This window comes from Cyprinodon variegatus, unplaced genomic scaffold (genome assembly GCF_000732505.1).
Source record: "Cyprinodon variegatus isolate N-32 unplaced genomic scaffold, C_variegatus-1.0 Scaffold739, whole genome shotgun sequence".
Classification (NCBI taxonomy): Eukaryota; Metazoa; Chordata; class Actinopteri; order Cyprinodontiformes; family Cyprinodontidae; genus Cyprinodon; species Cyprinodon variegatus.
The window spans coordinates 294560-311858 of NW_015151192.1; the positions used below are offsets into that span (position 1 = coordinate 294560).

General features: G+C 36.2%; 1 protein-coding gene across 1 annotated transcript in view; it reads left to right on the plus strand.

Annotated features, from left to right (window-relative positions):
- Window positions 1-17299, plus strand: part of LOC107097990 (diacylglycerol kinase delta-like) — a 117010-nt gene that overhangs the window by 6962 nt on the left and 92749 nt on the right. Inside the window, exon 3 of the mRNA XM_015395408.1 lies at window positions 809-913. Within this exon, the coding sequence (XP_015250894.1) occupies window positions 809-913 (105 nt within the window). The remainder of the gene's footprint in view (window positions 1-808; window positions 914-17299) is intronic.

A 17299-nucleotide genomic window follows, 5' to 3' on the forward strand; every position in this document is an offset into this window, starting at 1 on the left:
TCCCATTGAGAACCTACTAGTACTAAGTTGCTAAATGGTTAGCAAGATGCTTCCAACAAACCGGCCACAATCAAACTTGCTTGCAAAACTTACGCCACAACAATCCCGCTCCCTTGATAAACGAGCAATCACATTCACTTTATTCACTCGTGTAAAGTCGGAGACCACTCGGGAGAATTCGGAAATGCAGCAGTTGGAACAACTGCTTCCCTACAAATTTAACTACACCACAACAAAATATTTGTTCTATGGAAAGGGTTTGATTTGAAAACGGTTTCCAATGTGATGGTGTCTGTTGCTTTGTACAGAAAAAGAAAAAACGTCCTTTCCAAAATAGCCCTGAGAGATGTCCAGTATGACTTGTTGCTGCTGCCTTTTTAAGCAGGGAGGATTTTTTTCATTGCATGTGAGTTTTTAAGAGCGTACTCTCCTCTATTGGTGTGGCAGGGAAAATACACTGTTTTTAATTTTTTTGTAGTGGCCTGTGATTCGTAACTAAAATGTCAACAGAAACAGAAACTTAATGGACAGTTCTTGTCCAAACAGTGCCTGAGAGCAAAGTGCTGCTAACATGCCTCTGTGCAACAGTTGCATTTTTAGGGTGGGGCCTTATATTCTGGCCATAAGCTCTAAACGTGAAAAGTTTGTTTCCCGTCAGCTCTGTCTGCAGCACAGCGAGTTCACACATTACACCCCTCACAAACAACTTTAGAATAAAGTGATAAAATCCATCCTTGTGATAACTGGTGAAAAGAAATTCACAGAAACACATTGAGGTTAAAGTAATTCACCGCTCTTTGCCTTTCAGACTGGAGAAGCTGCAGAAGAGTCTTCAGACAGCGACGGAGAACAAGACGAGACTTCACACAAGTTGATCCGCAAAGTATCAACGTCCGGACAGATAAGGGCCAAGGTAGGAGAACGCAAAGGGACCATGTGTGGTTTTACAAGTTGTCCAGATGTTTAGACCTTTTCGAATGTGCTTGGAGCATTTCAGAGCATATATAATACCATAACTATAATCTTTAAAGTTAGGAAGAGAAACCCTATCAAATTATGACATAAAATGCTCTCAGAAAATTCTCAGCTAAGTCAACGGAAATCATCAAAAATTGAGATCTGAATTCGTAGCTTTCGTGGGAGCTCATATTAAGCACTCAGTTATTTAGCAGCATGTGAAAATTTCAAACCTTTCAGACTTTCAGATGTGTTAAGATGGCCATTTGATGGACTTTTTCATGTGTTGTTGGTGGAACAAAAACATTTGTTATCTCCCTCTTTCTGCCTGTCAGACATCTACATTGTCTTTTTCTTCACTTGGTTTCCACCTTATCTTGTACAATCGATTAAATGAGACTTCTGACGTTATCTGCAGCATTTCGGGGGTCTGTTGAGGTCGGCAGAGTGCCTCGTTGCGTCACTTTCCATTTTCACCATCACTGTGATGGCTTGTGTTAGAATCTGTCACACAGGATGTGATCACTGCATGGCAATATCATTTCTTTTTTGGCCTTCTTGTTGGTGGCCTCTGGACTCTGGTATTGATTGCTTGATATTAGGTTCTTGCTGGCATATGAAGAAACACCAGCACTCGACACGAAAATACTTGAGGCTCATGTTACACTGGTAGAGTGGAAACATAGCTGATCAATATGAATGTTTGAAGTCTGAACATGTTGAGGAGTACGAGAAGCAGCATTTAGTTCCTATGCTCCACTTATGTGGAACAAACTTCCAGAAAACTGTAACAGTGAGGAAAGCCTGAGTTCCTTTAAATCAAGACTAAAAACACATTTGTTTAGGATTGCCTTCCACTGTTCTAGTTAAAAAGTTCAACTGAAACATCAGTAGTTCAACTTTTTTATTTTCTTTAGTCCAGCTGTTTTTAATGTTCTTTTTTGTTTCTGCTTTTTTATTTTGTTTGATTTCTTTATTTTTTAATTTATTATCTGTTTTATTTTCCTATATTTTCATCATATAAAGCACTTTGCATTGTCTTTGTACTGAATTGAGCTATACAAATAAATTTCCCTTGCCTTACCTTGCCTTATGACTGACTGGCATAAAATAATTTATGCCGACCATTTCATCATATAGGTGTTAGTTATGTTTTTACATGCTTTTTTCCAGTGGAGTTCAGTTCTGAATGATTTTAAAACTGTTCCTTATTTTTGCATTTTTCTTTTTAATGTTCATATGCATAATTTCATGATGTGAATGTTACTACTGTATATTTGGTTTTGTTTGTTTAGGAAGTAACAGAATGGCTTTAGGTAGTCATGAAGGGGTTTAGTGAGACCGGAAATTAAAGAAAGCTTAGAGAATAAATAGAAAGTAATATAAATAAAAGGAAAACTGTAATTAATTTAGGCTTAGGACTAAAACAACTTTACACTTTCCTAAATTTGGATTTGATAATTGCATAAAAAAAGATTTTTATTAAATCTGAAAATATAAAAGTGTAAATGATTCGTAAAAAAGGTGTTAATGAATAACATCCTCCGTTTTGGAAGATGAGCTTCAGTTCTTCATTCTGGGCTGCGTGTATGAAGCAATGGCAAAAAACAAAGCTAAGTGTTTTAGCTAAAATCGTTATCCATCACCTGCGCTGACCACAGACTGTAAAACACAGGCCAATCAATGGGAGGCAAGGAATTCCCGCAAACTGCTGCCATGGAGATGGCATCCCATAATGCTCGATTTGTTCACGGGAGATAATGGCAGTTGATTCAAGTCTGGTATTGATCACATAATTGAATCATATGAACACTACAGTGGGTTGGTAATGCTGATGGGAGAAGCAGGAGTTTCTCTTCACCAAAGTCCCTGTAAAAAACTTAGAAATACTCTCAAATAGTAATAAAGCAGTAGTTCATGTACAGAGTTGTCTTTTTCAGAGACAATATAGGGAAGGATAGTGTTCATTTAAATGTGACTGTGAAGCAGAAGTTCAAGACTTAGAATTAAATCATATTTCCAGTATCAGACTGAAACTGATCCCTATTTTAAAGTGTTTGTTATAAAAGACCATAAGCCACCACTTTTTTCCCACGCTCTGAACCATGCGGCTCTTCTGTGGAAAGTCAAAGTTGGGAATAAAGGAATAAGGAGCTAATTTTCATTTAGCACAAGAACATGCTAGCAGGACGTACGGTAGAGAACAAATGTTCCGAAGTCACAAATTTTTACATTTATTTGTAACATTAAAGCTGCCGAAACAATGAAGAGACTGGGCTCAACTCCTGCAGAGCTGAAATAAAGAGCTGAGGAAGCCCCATCTTTCAGTAGAAGCTCTTACTGCTGCGAGCTAACAAGCTAACGAGAGCTAGCATTCTTCTATTCAATTCAGTTTATTTATATAGCGACAATTCATAACACGTCATTTCAAGGCACTTAATAATTCAATCACACAGTGAAATTGATTCAAAGTTTTCTATCTAAGGAAAAGCCGTTGATTGAATCAACTCTTCTTCATCCCTACTCCAGGGGCGATATGTAGAGCTCCCCCTACAGGTTTGGAGGGAGACAGTTCAGTAGATATTAGCGGCTTATATTAGCATTGAGGCTTATATATAGGCGTTTCCAGTTTTTTCAAAAAAATGTAGAGGGTGTGACTCATAGTGAGGTGCACTCTATAGTCTGGATAATATGGTATTTATTTGTTTAAATCCTTAACGATTTACCCCCTTTAAAACTGAGATTTTGGCGTAAAGATATATATATAAAAATAAAACAAGTTAAAAACAATACACAAGACATTTCACTTCCCATCCAGGAAGGTTTTTCAATCCAATTTTTCAAATAAATTGAAAATGCTTCCTGGATTGTTTTTAACTTATTTTTGAAATAACTATGACCAAGACGACTGAGAATCTTAGCCAACATACGGCATAAAGATATGTTAAAAAAACTAATTTTAAATATGGCTGAAAAGCTATCACGACAAAAGCCTTTCATATCAGTAGATTTCAATAAGTACAGATCCGTTTCTTGCTTTAACTTTAAAAAATAAGGTCAGGGGAGGAAAAAAGGCCAAATAGAAATTAGAGACTTAACCCTATGTAACCATTACATTTAAAAAGAGTTCACAAATCTTGGCCACGAGAGGTTTAATTCTTTCTTTTGCTCAAATATCCCAGAATACCCTACAGTTCTGGTTTGAAGCTCAATGAAATCATAGATAATTTTATTGTTTGTATTTCCTATTGATCAGACGTTTATTGCGATATATATTTTATGGTTTGATTGCCCAGCCCTACTTTCAAGTAAAAATCTTCACTGTAGCAGAATAATGTCCAAAGGAATGTTTAGTATTTATTTTGATCACTTTAATTAAGTTGTGGAAACAATAAACCAATTTACAAGTTATAGGAAATCCAGCTTCTTTACTGTTGTCATCACTTTGAAAGCCTCTCTGAGCAGTTTCAAGCTTCTCGTTTCTTTTTAATTAAGCTTATACTTCACAGCAGTACTACATTTACTTAAAATCATGTGTGATTTTGTTTGTTTTCTTCTCCTGACAGATACCTTTAAACAATTAGCTCCTTTTGACTAAAGTCGCATGCAGTGACCTCTGTGCAAATGTTGGCTTTACCAAAACGATGCAATCTTGGTAGGACAGGTTGACTTTAATGGAGAACAGATGTGTAAGCACAAAGACTAAAAGGTGTAACTGGATTAACAGATTCTTGAACCAACAAACAGTTCAGGGGCCGAACTTTTATAACCACATTCACATTTAAAAGGAAATCCAGCTTTATCCAGTATTTGTGGATATTTATTCAATTGAAGAATAGTTTCAAACAAAACACTGACATCTTTGTCATTTACATCATTATAAGATCTCTCTATTATAATTACCAATGCTGAAAAAAAAGTTAATATTGGTGTCGTTTGGGTTCTAAATATGTTGCATTTACTACTCGGAAAAACACAGATTTTTCATGCTTCAGCTGAATAACAGCCATCATCCAGCCTATTTTTTTTTCGCTCATTCTAACAGGGGTGCAAATATTTTTTCACACCCTTGAACAGAATTCGGTCTTAAACAGGGCAAAGGTGACATAGCTGTTGAGATGCTAGAAGCTCAGCTCCCGAGTCACATCTGTCTCTCTGGACCCTCTACAACGGCTCTTAATAGTGGCTAAAAATGATATAAAAAGCAAACTAATGTACTGAAATAATGCTAATCCATCTTTGAAGCTTTAGTGGTTTTTTATAAAGAATATTCAAACTGAATTTTCAGCACAGAAGGCCATTAAAAGAACAAGAAGTGTGGTTTTAGAGCAAGTTTTCTTTTAATTAGCTTGGAAATTATGATTTATTATTTTTTTTATAAGATAAAAATACAAAAAAAATGTTGGTTTTTAAGATTGCAGATAATTCACAGAAATATTAGTCTGTGTTTATTAAAATTGATGTAATATTTTGTGGTTCTAATGCTGTTTACTCAGCAGGACTCAGGGCAAAATGGCTATTTGGCCATTAAAGGTTGCAGACCCCTGTAATAGACGGACCTGACTCTGTATACATGCTGCTCAGTGTGTGTATCATTAGTTAGGTGACGTAGATTAAGCTTGTCAACGACTTCAGGATTACGCTCCAGTGACAATAGCCTGAGCCGATTAGTACTTTTGTTTCCTTTTATAAGAGTATGTCGAGAGTATGTATGCACTTTCTGGGCTATAAATAAACTTGAAGGTTCCATTTTTTGCTGAGCAGAATTCCTGCCTCCTTCATAGATTTAATTATGCGTGACTCATTTTGTCCCCTGCCTCTCACCGTCCTCGTTACAGACAAAGTCTGTTAGCGTGCTTGTTAAAGAGCTGCTACTCTTTATTAGCTGTGACATGGCATAACGGCACCATTAGATTAATTTAGCTTCGCGCTCATAGGTTCCTAAATAATGGCGCAGATGGTGTGTCATCTCCGTCTCATTCTGTTGGTGTAATTAAATATGTTTGACTTTGATTTGGCGTCGAAGCAAATTCCTCGCTTTTTTTTTGTTTTGTAATTTCTTGATAACACCTCACCAAACGTGTTTACTGAAGTTCTTCATGATGTTAGAAAGCTGAGATTCCACCGACTGCTCTGTAATCACATTGATTAGGTCTTCAGAGGTTTGTTGATTGGCTTCTATGTGAAACTCATCCCTCAGACTCTACTGACTAGAAAGCATTTGAAGATAGAAGGAGATTGATTTTCCCATAATTCACCCTCAGTTAGCGCAACCTGATTTTCTTAAGTTACCAATAAATTCACATGAATATATGTAAGATTTTTTTTTAAATGGCATAAACCTGGTTATACTCTCATAGCTACCAAACCAAACTAGTCTGTTGAAGTTTAACAAAGGAACTTAGAGAAATACGTCAACATTTGTCTGCATTAAACATGTTAATATTGCATGAACCACATTGTTCTCCATTTCAGAGCGTTTCATCCAGCCTCGCCCTAACACTTCCTGTCTCTATCTTGCCTTTCCTCTTTTGATCTCTTACCCCCTTTTATGCACAACATGTTGCGGTAAAACACACGCAGCATTTTAATTTCTTTTAAAGAAAAACTTTTTATCTAGCTTTGCTTTATACTAATAGTTTGATTTAATATGTGTTTTCAGTCTGTGATGCTCTAGAGATTGTGTGACCGCACTGTTAAACATGTTGGTGGCAGCGTCATGCTGTGGGGATACTTAAGTAGGGAAAAAAGGTCAGAGTTGAGATTCGATGTATTGGACTAAATATAGAAACATTTAGTAGGAGGCAGCAGAAGACTTATTAATGTGTTTTATTAGTAATAATCTGTAATATTTTCCGTTCACCTTCTTACTCATAATTTAATCTGTTATTCCAGTTACTGTTACTGTTTTCCCTTATCAAGAGACTTGATAAACATCCTACAGTAGTTTTTGTGTAAGTTATAGAGACCTATCCCTTTTCATATTTTCCTCAATGTCAGCATGTTTAAATTTGCTTCCTTAGAATTTACTAAATTCTGTAAAGCAGATTTTTTACTTTTAGCGTTATTTAGCAGCAGCTAATGCAACTTTTGATTTCAGAGCAGCTGTACGCACTGCTAACAGAAAACTGAAAGTAATAGCTTCTATTTTTGGCTTAACGAAGGCTTTATCTAATCACCTTCCGGACTGAAGAGTGATAACAGAGAGGGTGATGAAAATTTAAACTTAGTAGTTCACGTATGATTCTAAATAAAAGTTATTTGCATTCACATTTCCATAAATTCAAAGAATATACCACAGTTAGATACGTAATACTCAGACTCAAATACCTTTGTAAGCATAGAAGTTGCATTTTTAGCTCATAAATTGCTAGTTTGTTGGGGTTTTTTCAGTTTTTCTTTCATTTTAAGTAGCTTTACATGCTCATCCGAAAGGTTCATTCTTTGCACTGTTCAAAAATCATGTGCATCAATTCACAAATCACTACAGCCACTTCGGTTTGTTTAATCTGCAGTTTTATCTGAGCTGGAAATCTTTGCTTCTGTTCATGAACGCAAATAGTGACAGAGCTATGTGGATTACCTTGATAAGCTGTTTGTTAAACATTCTTTTACTACAGTTAGATAAGAAAGTTATAGACTATTGATGTGAGGGTTAATTATGAAAAGATGCTACCTTACTTTCTGTTTGGAATTGCTAATGTTAAATGTTTTAGCATTAGCTTTTAGTTATTTGCCAGTTAGGAGCAACTTCTTGTGAATTGATTGGTCTTCACGATGTTATGCAACCTATTAGAGTGGTTAGCATTGTGAAAACAGTGGCCCTGTTGTATTTTTCTTTTAGAATATTTTGTTTGCTCTGAGATATTTAAAATGCTGCCACTATTTAAATCCATTATGTCACTTGGAGGACTGAGAATCTTCAGATATTGTTAGACTTGTTAGACAAAAGGCCTAAACAGGGGTTGACGTTGCCCTTCGGGCAAGTGGCTTTCACATTTCATTTGCCCGGAAACAATTTTTACTTGCTCAGTATAATGTTTGATAAATATAGTTCCTAATATTCATTTTTGTATATATATAAATCAATGAAAAATGTTTGTTTTTTAAATGTTTTTTTGTAATTCAGTACGTTTACAGGTTCCTGGTGTGTATATGCATGTGTCAGATAATGAACTCAAGCCTACATTACCGTGTTAACATGCTTTTCAATCCTTCCTGCACATTCTTTTCAAACTAAACTTTGCTTTAAACTTTTGTGTGCTTGGAAAAATATAAATTGTAATGTTAAAAATAAAAAAAAAAACTACACTACTACTACTCACCAATTTAACATGTTTAGTTCTATAACATTTAAATGCACCACTCCAATGTCTAAGAAAAAAAAATTTAATAAACATTTTTTAATGTATGACCACTGTAGAGAAGACTGCCATATGATAGAAATATTTACACTGTGCGCATACAATTATTATTATTATTATTATTATCCTAATCCCTGACTGATCATTTTTAATCTAACATGTATTATAGTATAGATTAAATTCATCATCCAGCTCCTGCTCTACAGAATTCTCTCCCCAAGGAGAGAAAAATCACGCCATCTAGCGGAAAATCACGCGGCTTTTTCAAATCACGCGAGAATGTGTACAAAACAACAAAAATGGCACCGGTTTGTGGGTGGTTTTCAGCGAATGTCAGTGATTTTAAAGTANTAAAAAAAAAAAATAAAACAAGTTAAAAACAATACACAAGACATTTCACTTCCCATCCAGGAAGGTTTTTCAATCCAATTTTTCAAATAAATTGAAAATGCTTCCTGGATTGTTTTTAACTTATTTTTGAAATAACTATGACCAAGACGACTGAGAATCTTAGCCAACATACGGCATAAAGATATGTTAAAAAAACTAATTTTAAATATGGCTGAAAAGCTATCACGACAAAAGCCTTTCATATCAGTAGATTTCAATAAGTACAGATCCGTTTCTTGCTTTAACTTTAAAAAATAAGGTCAGGGGAGGAAAAAAGGCCAAATAGAAATTAGAGACTTAACCCTATGTAACCATTACATTTAAAAAGAGTTCACAAATCTTGGCCACGAGAGGTTTAATTCTTTCTTTTGCTCAAATATCCCAGAATACCCTACAGTTCTGGTTTGAAGCTCAATGAAATCATAGATAATTTTATTGTTTGTATTTCCTATTGATCAGACGTTTATTGCGATATATATTTTATGGTTTGATTGCCCAGCCCTACTTTCAAGTAAAAATCTTCACTGTAGCAGAATAATGTCCAAAGGAATGTTTAGTATTTATTTTGATCACTTTAATTAAGTTGTGGAAACAATAAACCAATTTACAAGTTATAGGAAATCCAGCTTCTTTACTGTTGTCATCACTTTGAAAGCCTCTCTGAGCAGTTTCAAGCTTCTCGTTTCTTTTTAATTAAGCTTATACTTCACAGCAGTACTACATTTACTTAAAATCATGTGTGATTTTGTTTGTTTTCTTCTCCTGACAGATACCTTTAAACAATTAGCTCCTTTTGACTAAAGTCGCATGCAGTGACCTCTGTGCAAATGTTGGCTTTACCAAAACGATGCAATCTTGGTAGGACAGGTTGACTTTAATGGAGAACAGATGTGTAAGCACAAAGACTAAAAGGTGTAACTGGATTAACAGATTCTTGAACCAACAAACAGTTCAGGGGCCGAACTTTTATAACCACATTCACATTTAAAAGGAAATCCAGCTTTATCCAGTATTTGTGGATATTTATTCAATTGAAGAATAGTTTCAAACAAAACACTGACATCTTTGTCATTTACATCATTATAAGATCTCTCTATTATAATTACCAATGCTGAAAAAAAAGTTTATATTGGTGTCGTTTGGGTTCTAAATATGTTGCATTTAGTACTCGGAAAAACGCAGATTTTTCATGCTTCAGCTGAATAACAGCCATCATCCAGCCTATTTTTTTTTCGCTCATTCTAACAGGGGTGCAAATATTTTTTCACACCCTTGAACAGAATTCGGTCTTAAACAGGGCAAAGGTGACATAGCTGTTGAGATGCTAGAAGCTCAGCTCCCGAGTCACATCTGTCTCTCTGGACCCTCTACAACGGCTCTTAATAGTGGCTAAAAATGATATAAAAAGCAAACTAATGTACTGAAATAATGCTAATCCATCTTTGAAGCTTTAGTGGTTTTTTATAAAGAATATTCAAACTGAATTTTCAGCACAGAAGGCCATTAAAAGAACAAGAAGTGTGGTTTTAGAGCAAGTTTTCTTTTAATTAGCTTGGAAATTATGATTTATTATTTTTTTTATAAGATAAAAATACAAAAAAAATGTTGGTTTTTAAGATTGCAGATAATTCACAGAAATATTAGTCTGTGTTTATTAAAATTGATGTAATATTTAGTGATTCTAAATGCTGTTTACTCACTAGGACTCAGGGCAAAATGGCTATTTGGCCATTAAAGGTTGCAGACCCCTGTATTAGACGGACCTGACTCTGTATACCTGCTGCTCAGTGTGTGTATCATTAGTTAGGTGACGTAGATTAAGCTTGTCAACGACTTCAGGATTACGCTCCAGTGACAATAGCTTGAGCCGATTAGTACTTTTGTTTCCTTTTATAAGAGTATGTCGAGAGTATGTATGCACTTTCTGGGCTATAAATAAACTTGAAGGTTCCATTTTTTGCTGAGCAGAATTCCTGCCTCCTTCATAGATTTAATTATGCGTGACTCATTTTGTCCCCTGCCTCTCACCGTCCTCGTTACAGACAAAGTCTGTTAGCGTGCTTGTTAAAGAGCTGCTACTCTTTATTAGCTGTGACATGGCATAACGGCACCATTAGATTAATTTAGCTTCGCGCTCATAGGTTCCTAAATAATGGCGCAGATGGTGTGTCATCTCCGTCTCATTCTGTTGGTGTAATTAAATATGTTTGACTTTGATTTGGCGTCGAAGCAAATTCCTCGCTTTTTTTTTGTTTTGTAATTTCTTGATAACACCTCACCAAACGTGTTTACTGAAGTTCTTCATGATGTTAGAAAGCTGAGATTCCACCGACTGCTCTGTAATCACATTGATTAGGTCTTCAGAGGTTTGTTGATTGGCTTCTATGTGAAACTCATCCCTCAGACTCTACTGACTAGAAAGCATTTGAAGATAGAAGGAGATTGATTTTCCCATAATTCACCCTCAGTTAGCGCAACCTGATTTTCTTAAGTTACCAATAAATTCACATGAATATATGTAAGATTTTTTTTTTAAATGGCATAAACCTGGTTATACTCTCATAGCTACCAAACCAAACTAGTCTGTTGAAGTTTAACAAAGGAACTTAGAGAAATACGTCAACATTTGTCTGCATTAAACATGTTAATATTGCATGAACCACATTGTTCTCCATTTCAGAGCGTTTCATCCAGCCTCGCCCTAACACTTCCTGTCTCTATCTTGCCTTTCCTCTTTTGATCTCTTACCCCCTTTTGTGCAAAACACATTGCGGTAAAGCAAACACAGCGTTTTAATTTCTTTTAAAGAAAAACTTTTTATCTAGCTTTGCTTTATACTAATAGTTTGATTTAATATGTGTTTTCAGTCTGTGATGCTCTAGAGATTGTGTGACCGCGCTGTTAAACATGTTGGTGGCAGCGTCATGCTGTGGGGATACTTAAGTAGGGAAAAAAGGAAGTCAGAGTTGAGATTCGATGTATTGGACTAAATATAGAAACATTTAGTAGGAGGCAGCAGAAGACTAATTAATGTGTTTTATTAGTAATAATCTGTAATATTTTCCGTTCACCTTCTTACTCATAATTTAATCTGTTATTCCAGTTACTGTTACTGTTTTCCCTTATCAAGAGACTTGATAAACATCCTACAGTAGTTTTTGTGTAAGTTATAGAGACCTATCCCTTTTCATATTTTCCTCAATGTCAGCATGTTTAAATTTGCTTCCTTAGAATTTACTAAATTCTGTAAAGCAGATTTTTTACTTTTAGCGTTATTTAGCAGCAGCTAATGCAACTTTTGATTTCAGAGCAGCTGTACGCACTGCTAACAGAAAACTGAAAGTAATAGCTTCTGTTTTTAGCTTACGAAGGCTTTATCTAATCACCTTCCGGACTGAAGAGTGATAACAGAGAGGGTGATGAAAATTTAAACTTAGTAGTTCACGTATGATTCTAAATAAAAGTTATTTGCATTCACATTTCCATAAATTCAAAGAATATACCACAGTTAGATACGTAATACTCAGACTCAAATACCTTTGTAAGCATAGAAGTTGCATTTTTAGCTCATAAATTGCTAGTTTGTTGGGGTTTTTTCAGTTTTTCTTTCATTTTAAGTAGCTTTACATGCTCATCCGAAAGGTTCATTCTTTGCACTGTTCAAAAATCATGTGCATCAATTCACAAATCACTACAGCCACTTCGGTTTGTTTAATCTGCAGTTTTATCTGAGCTGGAAATCTTTGCTTCTGTTCATGAACGCAAATAGTGACAGAGCTATGTGGATTACCTTGATAAGCTGTTTGTTAAACATTCTTTTACTACAGTTAGATAAGAAAGTTATAGACTATTGATGTGAGGGTTAATTATGAAAAGATGCTACCTTACTTTCTGTTTGGAATTGCTAATGTTAAATGTTTTAGCATTAGCTTTTAGTTATTTGCCAGTTAGGAGCAACTTCTTGTGAATTGATTGGTCTTCACGATGTTATGCAACCTATTAGAGTGGTTAGCATTGTGAAAACAGTGGCCCTGTTGTATTTTTCTTTTAGAATATTTTGTTTGCTCTGAGATATTTAAAATGCTGCCACTATTTAAATCCATTATGTCACTTGGAGGACTGAGAATCTTCAGATATTGTTAGACTTGTTAGACAAAAGGCCTAAACAGGGGTTGACGTTGCCCTTCGGGCAAGTGGCTTTCACATTTCATTTGCCCGGAAACAATTTTTACTTGCTCAGTATAATGTTTGATAAATATAGTTCCTAATATTCATTTTTGTATATATATAAATCAATGAAAAATGTTTGTTTTTTAAATGTTTTTTTGTAATTCAGTACGTTTACAGGTTCCTGGTGTGTATATGCATGTGTCAGATAATGAACTCAAGCCTACATTACCGTGTTAACATGCTTTTCAATCCTTCCTGCACATTCTTTTCAAACTAAACTTTGCTTTAAACTTTTGTGTGCTTGGAAAAATATAAATTGTAATGTTAAAAATAAAAAAAAAAACTACACTACTACTACTCACCAATTTAACATGTTTAGTTCTATAACATTTAAATGCACCACTCCAATGTCTAAGAAAAAAAAATTTAATAAACATTTTTTAATGTATGACCACTGTAGAGAAGACTGCCATATGATAGAAATATTTACACTGTGCGCATACAATTATTATTATTATTATTATTATCCTAATCCCTGACTGATCATTTTTAATCTAACATGTATTATAGTATAGATTAAATTCATCATCCAGCTCCTGCTCTACAGAATTCTCTCCCCAAGGAGAGAAAAATCACGCCATCTAGCGGAAAATCACGCGGCTTTTTCAAATCACGCGAGAATGTGTACAAAACAACAAAAATGGCACCGGTTTGTGGGTGGTTTTCAGCGAATGTCAGTGATTTTAAAGTAATTTCGAGTGATAAATATATATATTTTTTTGCAATCATTGCACTTGCCCGGCGGGCAAATGCAATTAAATTTGTACTCTCCCGACAATAAAGACGACTTGCCCCGGGCGATCGGGCGACGGTTAACATCGAGCCCTGGGCCTAAAGCTCAAATGAATGGAGTTGGGTAACTTTGATGTAAGCCAATCAGCCATCCTGTTATGTAGTGACATATCTCTCCACCACTGACTGACAGAATGAACCATAGATATGTTTTGACATGTCTTGAATTGCGTCTTGCAAGTTCCGTCATCTCATTTCAGGTTTTTAAGACATCCCTAATATTAAATGTTTGTAATAGAAACCCTGTAAATTATGGCGTCTTCACTGGATGGAAAGGAATTCCTGTGAGGTTAGCAGTCAAGGCTGATCACGCCTCGACTTGACAGAGCTGATCGTTTTTCTGTTCTAAATATGAAGGTCTAAGATCTTCAAGACATTCATTGCCAACGATGCCTTTAATTAGATGCAGTTTTTCTAAACTTCTAACTCTTACTAGCTTTTACTTTTTTTTTAACCTCACCAGAAATAATTTAACCAGTCTGGTTCAGCAGCGAAAGGTTTTAATCTTAATATATAAACAGAAGTTTAGAAGTGTAAAAAAAATTTAAAAATAATTCTTGCTATAGAGCTTTAGCTTTAAAATCAACCCTAAATTAACACTTAGAATCACCAAGTTTAATTAAACAGAACAATAAAAAAGGGAAGAAGAATGAGTTTTAGCGTCTGCAGAAGTGAGACAGGGGAAAAAATAAATGATTGTGCAATGTTTAATTTTAGTTGTGAAACTCTTTTTGTGCGTGAGTGTTTTCTCATGAGCTGCTTAGGCTAAAAGCGTCGTGGGTCTGGTTGGCCAGCAGATGACAGAGATATTTAGTGAAATCAGGAAGATAAAAACTGCTCAGTTTCTCTTTTTATTCCTTTGACTCTGTTGCAGTAATTGGTTGTTTTGTGCCCATCTTTTTTGGGCATGAAATGGAGCCATTTCATCTGGAATATTCCTTAGTTAATGCACAGCAGTGAAACCTTTGGTGTCGTCTACGATTGCCAAAGATTTTAGTGTATTTATATAAACTGTGTAATTGAAATCCATCAACTGTAAATAAGAAACTGGAGTTTTGTGCTTCTTAGCTAAAAAAAGGAAGTAGAAAAGAACAAACTGGCAAGATGTGGGTGTATTATGAAGGCATGAATTGGTGAAGCGGCAAATTGACCTAAAGCCAAACTAGAACAACAGAGAAAGAAAGCATTAAAAAAAAAGTGAGATATTTTTTTTATAAAATTACACACACAATGCAGAAACAACTGCATTTTCTTCTTTTTTTCACGCTGTCCCTGTTGGAAGTCATTTTTATGAACAAATGTCAGTTGCGTCACAGTTTGCATGTTGTTTTGGTAGCTGTGCGCTTTCAGGCAGTTCATTTGTGGGTGACCTCTCTGGCTTTGTCGCCGCTTTTTCGTCTCCTCGTCTCTTTTTTGTCCCTTTCTACCTCCAGGCCCAATTACATAAGGTTTTGCACTCCTCTTTTTTTTTCTCATCTCTTCTTCTCTCCCTCTTCCTCTTGTTTGACCAGCTCCAGTTGGATTGAGGGTGCGTTATTTCTGATTTCTGCTCATGTGGAACCACACTGGTGGTTTTAAAGAGTTAGATCCTTTACAGTCATTTCATTATGTTGTTTGGACGCCTCCATCTTTCTGTTTCCTCCTCTGAACCCTTCAGTGCAACTCTTGACTCCTATAAATAAGTATAAGAATAAACTGTATTCTGGTTTTCTCTGTATTCTCAGAAATGACATCCTTTTTTCTAGCCGTTAGCACACAGCAAACTTTTGTCAGCTTCTTTACTCCACCCCCCATTTTTTTCTAAAATAGTATTTCACCTTGAGATTGTGTAACCAATCATATTTCTGCTGTTTTTAGTTGTCACCAACACGTAACACCCCACACCCCCACACCCCTTTCCTATTCCTGTGGATTCCTCTTTTCATGTCTGCATCTCACTCCCATTGCTGATATCTGTGTGGGTGTTGACTGCAATGGAGACGAGGATGAGCTATGGGTGGATGTGTTTGGGGAGCATTGCTGACAAACGGCTTAAGGAGAGATGCTCAAGTGTGTGGGATGGCTACTGTTTTTTATGTGTGTGTGTGCGCACTTCATCTATGCCCTCAGCTTGATGTGATGCAGCTGCAGCAGCATGTGGGTCAGTACCAGCGAGCGGGAGACATGGAAAAAGACTAGGGGAGAGGGAGTAAGATGGACAAAGAGGAGAAAATTAGTAAGCGGAAGATGTGGAGCGGTGACGGCAAATGGGATGGCACACAGAGACAGATTTGGAGTCTGTTATATAAGAAATATGTGCAACTAACACCAGTTTCTAATGCCTATATTTACCGTTCTAACAGGTTGGCAGGAATGTTGAAGAGGCGTTTGGACTACATCCGATGGGACAAAAATTGCACTAAACACATTGCATCCTTAAGGCTCGGCAAATATGGTCATCGCTGTCTCTGCCTGTACTGTTCAGGAAGTAGTTACGTCTCCTATTAGATGGGCTTGTTGGCGACCTGTTATTGAATTTCACTTGGATCCTTATTTGCAGTTAGATGATCTAAAGAATGTCCTGCCCTGGCTTCTGCCTGACACCTTAAAGTAAACTCCTGTATTATACAGTTGGTGATCCTTACTAGGATCTCAATTAGTTCCCACTGTGGGGACACTAGCCTCCCAGAGGGTTGCTCTATCGACCAATTTAAACAGCTCAATAGTGATGCTCCCACTTGACAAACCAAAAGCTACGCTAAGAGATAATGGGTTTCACGATGGCTGTCACCAGCTTCCTTTTTTAAAAGGCTTTCTTCTTTGGGGTTAGCATGCACTCCTACAAAAGAGTGATGCATCTTTTTATTAAGAGCAATACACAACATTGATTCTTTAAATAAGACAACATAATAATGCTCCCCACAATGTCAACAAGCGCATTAACAAGTCTTGGGTCCGTTATTACTCTAAACACTTAATTTTAACAGGGTAACTAGACATAAGGCATTATCCAGTCGAGGATACATGCAGACTGCCTTTGGCTGTTGTTTTTTGGGATGGCTGGCCTTTTTCCTCCGTCTTCTCTGCTCCACTCGGCTAATGGGGTAATCAGCTTCACCTGCTTCTGCCCGGTTAAGTTTCTTCACAAGGAACTCTGACAATTAATATGGAGCTTTGCTTACTCGCCATGTTTTTCCATGTAGATGTGTCCGCTTAGTTGCAAGATTTCCTAGTTGCCGGTGTGGAAATTCTGTCCGCACAGATGGCGCATGGAGGGCGGTGGAAGCCAAAAACTACAGTCAAGCATAGACCAAAGGGTAGATGGCCTGTAGAATACAGTGCTAGATGTCAGACAATATTTTCACGGACCTGCCGGGGATTGGGGGTGGGGGGTAAATACGATCAAGTAAAATGATACGACTGGCATAAAATCAAATACAATCTAGGGCTGGGCGATAATTCAATAACCATATATATCGATCGATAGACGTGTAGCGCAATAGAAAAAAAGAGGGTCGATAAAAGTTCGATAAAAAAGAAACGCAGTTTTCCTTCCTTCTCATTGTAGCCTAGCATGTAGGTTTATG